The following is a 10,746-nucleotide window of genomic DNA, read 5'->3' as shown; positions in this document are numbered from 1 at the left end:
GGAGTCCAGAACTAGAGGGCATAGGTTTAGGGTGAGAGGGGAAAGATATAAAAGAGACCTAAGGGATAACCTTTTCATGCAGAGGGTGGTATGTGTATGGAATAAGCTGCCAGAAGAAGTGGTGGAGGCTGATACAATTGCAACATTTAAAATGCATTTGGATGGGTTTATGAATAGGAAGGGTTTGGAGGGATATGGGCCAGGTGCTGGCAGGTGGGACTAGATTGGGTTGGGATATCTGGTCGGCATGGACGGGTTGGACCGAAGCATCTGTTTCCATGCTGTACATCTCTATGACCTATGACTCTAACTCGGCTCCTTAAATTGGATTTTTCCACAGATTTGTTCATCATAAATGAACACAAAATACATAACTGTCTGCAGTCATTGTGAATTAATGGTTAGTTAATCTAATAATTGTAACCTCCCAATACTCTGAATAACAAAGATAAATTTATAATCTGGTTCATTATTTGATTATAAATACATCAAATAAATACCCCCTCCTCCAGTTCTGAAGATTGAGCTAGAAAACAATAGTTGAGAGTGTGATGCTGGAAAAGCACAGCAGGTCAGGCAGCATCCCAGGAGCAGGAGAATCAATGTTTCAGGCATAAGCCCTTCATCAGGATGAAGGGCTCATGCCCAAAATGTCAATTCTCCTGCTCTTGGGATGCTGCCTGACCTGCTGTGCTTTTCTAGCACCACACTCTCAACTCTGATCTCTGTCATCTGCAATCCTCACTTTCTTCTCGAAAACAGTAGCTTAGCATCTGCAGTGCCAATACATAATTCTGTTCATCTTTTCTCTTTGTTTAAGGTGAAGTTGTCATATTTTTAACAGACCAAAAGGCTTTTTTCTCATTAGAGACAGATGACTGCCCACAGTTTAACCCGAAAGTCACCATACCTCAGGCAAGGTAAGGAGAGAGATTGAGAAGGTGAGTCCTTCATGGTAACCTCAGCTAGTGCTGGGGTCAAACTACTTTAGAAACCAGCCAACTGAGCTAAATTATGGTCGAGACATTTGTGATCACAAATAGTAAACTACTGACAAAAACCAAAAGACTACAAATGCTCCAACTCAGCAATAAAAGTGACAAATAAGGTATATGTGAAACAGTTTTTCACTTTTGGTGTCAAGCAGTCAAGGGGAGTTTAATGCCTTCTGATGAAAGCTAAAACTTTGTCTTAGCCTTGATTTCAAAGAGCTCTACTAGACCATTGAGGCATTTTAATCTCGCAGATTAACCATTTTTGTGGCCTTTGTAAACAAGGTTCAGTTTTGTGTCATTAAGTGTGCAATTTTGTACTCTGAACTCATGGCTATTGAGAACTGAGTTGAGACTGCTCAATGAATTTCATTTAGACCCATATAGCCAGGAGATCACAAATGACTTTAATCTGGTTGGACTGGCTTCCTGATTAGAAATCAAAAGGCATTTGACCAATCCAGTCACCTTTGTAAAATCTTTTTAATAATTCAGGATTGGAATCAAGAAATCCTTCAATTGTCATTTATTAAGGTGTATTTTGTGTGATGAAAAGTTAAATGCTTAGTAAATTTGCAGATGACACTAAAATTGTGGCATAGTAGACAATGAAGAAGGTTTTTCAAGATTACAAAGGAATCTTGATCAAATGGGTCAATGGGCTGAAAAATGGCAGATGGAGTTCCATCTGGATAAATGTGAGATTATGCCTTTGTGGTATAACAAAGAAGGGCGGGGCTGATGTAGTTAATGGCAGGGCCTGGGGTAGTATTGTAGAACAAAGGGACCTAGGAGTGCAGGTACATAATTCTTTAAAGTTTGTGCCACATATAGACAGGGTGGTTAAAAAGGCATTTAGTATGCTTACCTTCATTACTCAGTCCTTTGAGTATGGGAATTGGTACATTATATTGAGGATGTATAGGACATTGGTGAAGCCTCTTCTGGAATACTGTGTCCCATTCTGGTCACCCAGTTATAGAAAGTATATTATCAAGCTGGAGAGGGTTCAAAATAGATCTACCAGGGTGTTTCTGGGCATGGAAGGTTTGAGTTATAAAGAAAGGCTGGATAGGCTGGGACTGTTTTCACTGGAGTGTAGAAGGTTGAGAGGTGACCTGGTAGAAGTTATAAAATAATGAGAGGTGTAGATAGAGTTGATGGTAGTTGTCTTTTCCCTAAGATGGGGAATTTCAAAACTGGGGACACATTTTTAAGGTGCGAGGTGAGAGATTTAAAAAAAGACATGAGAGGCAAATTCTTCACACAGCAAGTGGTTTGCATGTTGAACGAACTTCCTGAGGAAGTGGTAGGCGTGGATACAATTACAACTTTTAAAAACCATTTGGATAGATACATGGATGGCAAAGATTTGGAATAAGGTGGGCCAGAAGCAGGCGGGTGGGACTAGTTTAGTTTGGGATTATGTTCAGCATGGACTGGTTAGACCAAAGGGGCTGTTTCCATACTATATGACTCTATAACTATGACTCTATGTATAATAAAATAAAACTTAATTCCAAACTTGGTCCAACAGATATACTGATTAAGAGATGGACAAATGTTAACATACCCTATCATTTCCTGCTTTATCACTTGTTAATACTTGGGTGTTGAAGACATTTTGACACAAATTCCCCATGATTCGATCAATTGAAGCCAATCGCTTTAGCATTCTCTCGTGAAATTCCTGTTGCTTTTTGATATAGAACATAGGAACACAAGAAAGTCATTTGGCCCATTCAATTTGGCCATGGCTGATATTTTGCCTCAATACCATTCTCCCTCACTATCCCCATATCCAGTGATGTCTTTAATATCTTGAAACCTTTTGATCTCAGTCTTGAATATACCCAATGACTGAGCCTCCACTGCTCTCTGGGAAGAGAATCCCAAGGATTCAGTGCCCTTTGAGTGAAGAAATTCCTCTGCATCCCAATGCTAATTGACCTATCGCTTATTCTGAGACTGTGTCCCTGGTTGTTAAGCCTCCAGCCAGGTTTCTACTGGGTAAACATTTTTGCATGCTTCAATGAGATGATTTATCATTTTTGTAAAGTCCAGACAATATAGGCCCAGTTTCCACAATCTGTCCTCTTGGGATGATCCCATTATGCCAGGAATCAGTCTGGTGAATCTTCATTGCTCTCACTCTGTAGGGTATGTCCTTTCTTAAGTAAGAAGACTAAACTGTTTACAACCATACAGGTGCAGTCCCACTAGGACTCTATACAACTGCAGAAAGACTGCTCTACTCTTGTTTTTAATCCTTTGCAATAGAGGTCAACATACCATTTGCCTTCACCATTGTTTGCTGCACTTACATATTGGCTTTCAGTGATTTATGAACATGGTCAACCAAGTCCTTTTGGACATCTGAACTTCTCAATCTCTCCCAATTTAAGATATATTCTGCATTTCAGCTGTTCCTACCAAAGCGGAGAATTCACTTGGATTTTATTTGGAAATCTGTATTCTTTCCCCCAACCACATACCATTTATTTGGTAAGAGGAGAATGACAACATATTGTTTTCATTGGCTCAATAAATCAGACAAATGTTTGTATTTATGTGGCAATTTCTATAGATTAGTCTTCCATCAAAAGAGTTAAATTGTTCAGATACAATATAAAAATAATCAACAAAACCTCTAACCAGGTCTCAATGTTGTGGTCCACATTTCTCACATTTGTCCTCTCTTCGATGATGGGAAAGCATGAGGAGTGAGGGAACCGATCTACATACATATGCATGCAGGTAGTGATAGGACAAAGGCTTGGAAGATTGTTGCATGAAAGCTCATAGGATGTGAACAGTAACATAGAGATCTGGGATTTGATTGCTCCACATGTGAGTAACATTCAGTCAATCCCATTACTCTGCCTGCAGCTTTCAAAGTTACACGTACCTTGAATTTTCTTTGGCCATCCAAGCTTCTAGCAGAGATTGTTCAGAGGCCAGTATGCATGTTGATTGAGGCATTCAAAGTGCATTCTTCATTATTTGTTAATTTCTCCGAGAGAGAACAGTTCCGAAGGCAGCCGAAGTCTGTAGTGTTTCAGGTTTTAATTTCAAATTGAGTTTGGCTTCACACAAACTGCGTACCCCTGAAAATGTTCTTATCTGCATCAACCGAGAGGAATTCCACTCCCTAAACATGCGGATGCTCTGAGGGAAAAAGCATCTCATCATGTAGATGACTGCAAAAATTCCCGTATCAATACACACTCCCTGTGTTTTACACAATTCATGTGTAGCAGCATTGATTGAGGAGAGCAGCAGTTTGGCTGTTGGGCAAGCGAGGATATGCTGGAAAACCTGTGGAAGAAAAGCAGAAAGTGTCTTCAGCGTTCTGGGAGTTGTGGGGGGAGGTCCCACAACTGATCTGACGTGCTTGACTGAAGCCAAGATGGAGGTATTTCATTCTGCCAGCCAGAGGTTCAAATCATTGTAGCGGGCCCTGCGTATTCAATCTGGCCAATAAGGAGAGTGTTCAATTTGATGAGCAGCGAATGTACATATTGTAAGCGGAGGTCACGGATCTTGAACAGCTTGCCCCAAAAGGGTGATTGTCTTGGCACCTGGCTTGGAAACTACTTCAGATGAAGAAGAGACAAACTGCCTTGTTTGTGCTGTTTACAGAAATAACATTGACGCTCATAAAAACACAAGTCTGTATTTATCTTCAGTCTTATTGAATTAACACATAGCACTGCAATCATATAAATGTGAACTCAATATTCAAATAACCTGCACGAAAGGGAAACACTTTCATACATTTCATTCACTATACATGTGGTACCATTCAAGTTTTAGAGACTTAACAAATAACTGAAGCAAATACAAGAAATTAAATGACATTTTTTATTTACAAATTAATGAAATGTGCGTGCCTAATGTTTGTACTGTGGTAGTTTTTCCAGTGTAACTTTACAGCATCTTTTTAGCGAGTGTCCACTGCTGGTGGACTGTGGCCCCATCAGAGCAATATCAGTGGAAGAAAGAGACACATCAATTTGTGGAGCATGGATAATGGAGACAGAAGAGGCACTAGCTGATGTCTGTGCGTCATGGCAAGTGATCTCCTGACACATCTGTAAGGCAGGCCCAATGTCTACTTGATAGGTTTCTGTGGTTATAGTACTTGAGCTTGTCACCAATAAAGACAAATTGCTGGCATGAGTGCCATTGTTTGACCTTGGATGCCCAAAGGTTTGTTCCAGCGTGCTTTCCATGTGTTCCAGGCGACCATCCAGCTGGTTGAAGCCAGTTTTCATGGCATCCCTAAGCTCTGAAAATCCTTCTCTGATAACTGTCTGCAATCCTTCTTTGAGATCTACTAACCCTTCCTTCAGAACTGATACCAAGTCACTCACCCCGTGGGTGACCATGCAGGTCTGCACAGCACCCATTCTTGCATCCAACACTTCATTAATATCAAAGAGAGAGCCTTGAATTTCTTCTAATCTTTGATCTACAGATTTGTGGAAGTGCTTCACTGCCTGGTGAATATCCTGTTGATGGACCAATACTTTTGCCTTGAAGGCTTGTCCACCAATATCCGTCTCCACATTTTCATGGCCAGGTGATTCCTCTTTATGACTGGTGCAATCAGCAACGGACCTGTCCAACTCACCATCTTCCACCGGCACTGTTAACTCTTCGATGTCATTTTCAACATTTTCATGTGCAGGGGATCTAACTAATGATTGTGATGAAGGCGAAATAGGAGCTGTGCTGGTGAGCACAACTTGAGCAGTGGGCGATGCAGAAGCTGTTGTCGAGGTGGATGTTGTTGGCTGGGCAGGAGCCTCTGAAACTGGGGGAGAATTCTGAGTTGTGACCGAGGCAGAGAGTCCTGATGTCTCTGTGGAGAGGAGAATGTCAGTAAGTTAGCGTCACTCTGCCTTTAGAATGTTCAAGTCCTTACAAATAAACAAAATTGCACTTCACTCAATAATATCCAACTATTTATGTAAGTAATATATTGTTCTGTTCTGGATTCATTGCATTTGTTAAAATAACTCAATATTATTAAGATAAAAAACATGATAACAATTACTTACCAGGCGGTGTGGAGACAATTCCTGGCTCATGGTTCCCCATATCATGCAGGGTTTCAGCAGGCAAGAGCTGGAGGACTTTCCCCTTTGCCAGTGTTAATACCTTATGGCTGTGTTCCTTCACTAGTTCCATTTTGTAGACCAGTTTTGTTTTGGTACCCTTTAGGGATTATTTAAACCTGTTCAGCTAACCTGCCTGGATCATTATGTGCCACATAGGGGAGAATTTAACTCATTCACAAAACATATTCAACTACAGAATTAAAATCAGGTGCTTGGAGCATTTATTCCTGAACAATTGCCTCCCTTCAAAATTTTAATCATCACTCGTCCCATTCTCCCACACAGCCCAAGACCCAAAACTCTGGAATTTAGGATCAAATCTAATGATCAATGGTACATTTTCTGTACTAACATATGTAATAAGATTGGGCAGCTCCAATGAGTTTCTAATAGGCAAGAGACCATCTGATTGAATTGCTAATTGTGCAACAAAACTAACACTAAATTAAAAATCTTTCTTAGGTTAGCCATGACAAATCTTGGTAATACTAAATTAAGAACTACATGCAACATATGAGGGAATGTTTTTCTGAAACAGCACAGAGGCAATTACTGAATTTTGAGTCTTACTCGCTGGGGATGCTTTATACAATCCCCAACATTGACACATGGATCAATTGTACAAAATTAAAACTTAGCAAAATGCTCTATATTGGAAACACCTGGTGTTTGAGTCAGAATCACATTCCATATTTGTACAATAGCTTATAAATATTTTTTCATAATGAGCAAAGGATGACAAAGGGACATTTTCTCTGCTTGTTGTATGTCCTGAACTAAAACCTGCATAAGGGATGTGTTTATGATTTTGTTACAATAACAAATTGAGGAAATTTCATGTAATATGCACAGACTCAGATGATTGGTGAAAATTTCCATTCGGATTCGTAGCTTCATGTGTGAAATTAATGATCATGCCATGACTTCAGTCACTGAGAATAATTTAGGCATCTCTCAATTCATCACAAGTAATGACAGAAAAATCCTTTTGTAATTAACTGCAATTATTTTTCAATAAACCTGCACTGATGGCATCACACGGTTGCTTAATTTGTGTGTGAATGTCATCATGGATCAGATATGTGGTGCATACAGACTGTTGATGACAGCACTGAAGCTGCTTCTAGCATAGTTTATGATCGCAAATCTGAATCGAATTCCTTATTGAAGCAATTACACTGCTGGCAGAATATTAGAACCAATTATATTGGGTTATCGGCCTTGGATGTGAATTTACATTCACAATTCTGACCTTGGTGATTTCCTATGTCAGTTTTATTGTCAAGGGAAAGATATACACCAGTGATGTGGTGCATCTACACAAGGCCAAAGGGAGAACTGGAATGAGAGTCTCCTTTTACGGGTGGGGGACAGGAGGGATGGAGGGAGGTTACTGTATCCTATAATGTCTGCTTATAGAGTAGCAATGGAAGAATATAGAAGCACATTTTCTCCCGACCTCATGGGTAATTCGTATGGGTCAGAGAGACAGAGGGTCAGTAAGAGAAGAAAAATAACAAACAAGACTTCAAATATGGAATAAAACGAATTGGGTGCATAAAAATGTGTGTTTGCACTTGTAATCTAATCTTTCAGGTTTTCATGTTTTAAGAGTTTGTACTCGCTTCCTGGGGTCTGTGGTGCAATTCAAATTGAGACATTAACATGTAGATGCTCCCAGTTTATCCATTATTCTCAACATATTGTTATAAAATGAAAATTCAGTACAGTTTTGCAGCCAAGGCTGAATGCATTCCTCTCCTGGCCATGACCCTATTTCAAACATCATACCAAAAAGAGATTGGCTTTTAAGGGCAAGAGTATTAGCTATGTCATGAATACAGCCAACACCTGTTCTACTCACAAAACCCAATATGTCTCAGTAAAGTCTAACACCTAGGTTATTTCTTGCATCGATATATAGGTCAAAGAATTTTAATACTACATATTAAACGTAAAAATACCATTACAAAGCTAATTTCAGTAATATATTTATTTTGAAAAAAAAAGCAAGCCTCTTATGTGGCATTTGACATTACCTGAACACAGTCCAGCACAACAATTCCACAGACGAAAGTGAGGACTGCAGATGCTGGAGATCAGAGTCAAGAATAGAGTGGTGCTGGAAAAGCATAGCAGGTCAGGAAGCATCCGAGGAACAGGAAAATTGACATTTCGGGTAGGAGCCCTTAATCAAGAATCCTGACCTGCTGTGCTTTTCCAGCACCACTCTAATCTTGACAGCAACACCACACTTTTCTTAACCTTAAGTAACCAGATTATTAACTGCACAACACTACCTTTAAAACAACGAGATATTTTTCCACAGAAGTATCGGGTGCACTCTGTGAAATTACTATTAATATAAAATGCCACACACTGGATCCTCTTTTCTTCATATAGACCAGGTATTTAATATATTCTGATGTCACATATGTATTCAATCTCTATATATGTAATATATACTAGGCACTGTATTGTTTGTATTCATATACAAGCAATTGCATTTGTCTGTATATACAATATATAAAGTAGCATTTCTTCCTCTATTTAAAATATTAGATTAGATTTTGCTATATCTTTTATAGGCAAGGTATTGTTTCCTTTTATGTAGAGCTTGTGCACAGTTATTGTGTACCCCTTAGTTGGAATACCCGTACATAGAAATGCTGAACCTCATTGTCTTTGGTATCCCAAAGAGCTTTCTTTTTCTACTGTAGGTACATTAGAAATTACATACCATACTGTACAGGTGCATAGGTTTTGAGCTATGGGGCAGTAAAACAAGTAAATCTGCATTTGCTCTAATTCCCAATCACATGTTCCTAATCTATGAGGTGGAGGATGTCATATTGGAAGCCAGGGATCCAAACCACCTATGAGGCAGAGAAGCATTTGGCAGAGGTATAGGGAGAAGTTCACCTGTCTCCTGACTCATTGAGAGATGTCCAACAATGTGAAGAGGGTTCAAAAAGCAGGGGGATTGTTCAAAATAAAAAAAATGAAGCTAGAGCCCTTTGCTAATTCTACTCGAAGATAAATCCCATATCAATAGTAAGAGGAACTCTCCATAAGCCACTGATTTTTCTTATGACAATAATTGATCATGTTTTGAGAACTGTTTTACATTGCACACATAAACCAGACTTCCTTGACACAGACATTAGATGTTAACTTGGTAGCCTGTATCTCACTGCTCTGTTCACCAGACGATATTACATGAAATAACATGGTATCCACTTACCGCGGCACCGGTGAAATCTGAAAAACAATAGAAATTAAAAGAAGCAATAAATGTAATGAATAGTTTGTCCTCATAGAAGCACAAATAAATCATTCCGACTTAAATCATTCCCTCTGCCCATCTCGTTCTTTTGGCATTGGAGAGTTGCGGTTGCACTTATAAAATCCCAGTCTCAGTTTTGTCATTGAAATCGATGAGAGCATGAGCTCAATGGCAGTACTAGTCAGAGGGACTTGCAACTGCAACAAAGAGCCAAATACCATTCCCTGGGCTGGTGTACTAGCCAGTACAACTGGACACAGACCTTTCAGCATTTTGTTCCATCATTCTCTTAGCCAGTCCAGTATTTTTCACTGGTTGTATTTTTGGCCTTGACCGATGGGGCATTCTGCTGTGCAACTCAGCTTATGTGAGTTCCTGAAAGGTACTAAATGCAGAGGCAGTGAATGGTTATGGGTTTCTTCCCTGCCCCTCCCCAAGAGGGAAGAAGGGAGAAAAACATGGAGGCTGAATCATTTAAGCAGTGCTATTGCTACAAGCACATCCTACTGGAAATAGATGGATATGGGGAGAGGAAGACATACAAATAAATAAACACTTGGGTTAATCTAAACAAAATGCTAAAATGAACCTAATTTAAAAAAAACATAATGTTGAAAAAAAAGGATGAAAATCCAAAATATACTATCATTGTTTTCACACTTAGTATCTTACACATTTGAGCTGTTTGGTGAATAGCCTTCCTGATAATGTAATAATTTGACACTGTTAACATCATTATTCACAGCTTCATTTGGTATTTTACATCTCCAGCTATGTTACACAAAAATTAAGAGTAGCATCTCGCTTTGTGTGTTTGTGATAATAATGTTGCAGTGAAGACCACTTGACTCTCTAGGTCTTTGTCAACAGTCCCCCTTTAAAAATGATTAGTATAAAGGAGCCATGCGTAAATTGTGATTGCTGGAAATCTGAGAGGGAGAGGTGCCCTTTTGGCTATTTCTGATGAAGGGTTGCATCCAAAAACCTGCCTTTTGCTTTCAGATGCTGATTGATTACTTCATGGCCTGGCTCCTCTCAATCTTTGCATTCTCCTTCAGCTCTACAATCCGCTAGACAGCAATGCTCCAGAAGCTCTGGATGCTTGAGCAGTCATAACTGACCGTTCCCTCCGTGACTACCTGGTTAGGTCCACGCCCCCCCTACAACCCACCCTCCCATCCTGGCACCTTCCCCTGCCACCGCAGGAACTGTAAAACTTGCGCCCACACCTCCTCCCTCACCCCTATCCAAGGCCCTAAAGGAGCCTTCCACATCCATCAAGGTTCTTGCACATCCACTAATACCATTTATTGCATCCATTGCTCCCGATGCGGTCTCCTCT

At 39.8% G+C, this 10,746-nt stretch overlaps 1 protein-coding gene across 6 annotated transcripts in view; it reads right to left on the bottom strand.

The window, feature by feature from the left end:
- Positions 1 to 10,746, bottom strand: part of lhfpl4a (LHFPL tetraspan subfamily member 4a) — a 195,555-nt gene that overhangs the window by 31,984 nt on the left and 152,825 nt on the right. For 2 of the 6 annotated variants that reach the window (XR_006314261.1, XM_043707762.1), the window contains exon 3: positions 9,363 to 9,379. The exons of 1 other annotated variant lie outside the window; for it this stretch is intronic. Coding sequence is in view for 3 of the 5 variants with exons in the window: in XM_043707762.1 (XP_043563697.1) it covers positions 9,363 to 9,379 (17 nt within the window). In the remaining 2 variants the exon portion in view is untranslated. Of the gene's footprint in view, positions 1 to 3,900; positions 4,802 to 4,822; positions 5,860 to 9,362; positions 9,380 to 10,746 lie in introns of those variants that run through there. 3 more of the 6 variants (XM_043707761.1, XR_006314262.1, XM_043707760.1) reach the window with 3 other exon arrangements.

This window comes from Chiloscyllium plagiosum, chromosome 18, assembly GCF_004010195.1.
Source record: "Chiloscyllium plagiosum isolate BGI_BamShark_2017 chromosome 18, ASM401019v2, whole genome shotgun sequence".
Taxonomy (NCBI): Eukaryota; Metazoa; Chordata; class Chondrichthyes; order Orectolobiformes; family Hemiscylliidae; genus Chiloscyllium; species Chiloscyllium plagiosum.
This window is presented reverse-complemented; position numbering and strand designations above follow the sequence as displayed.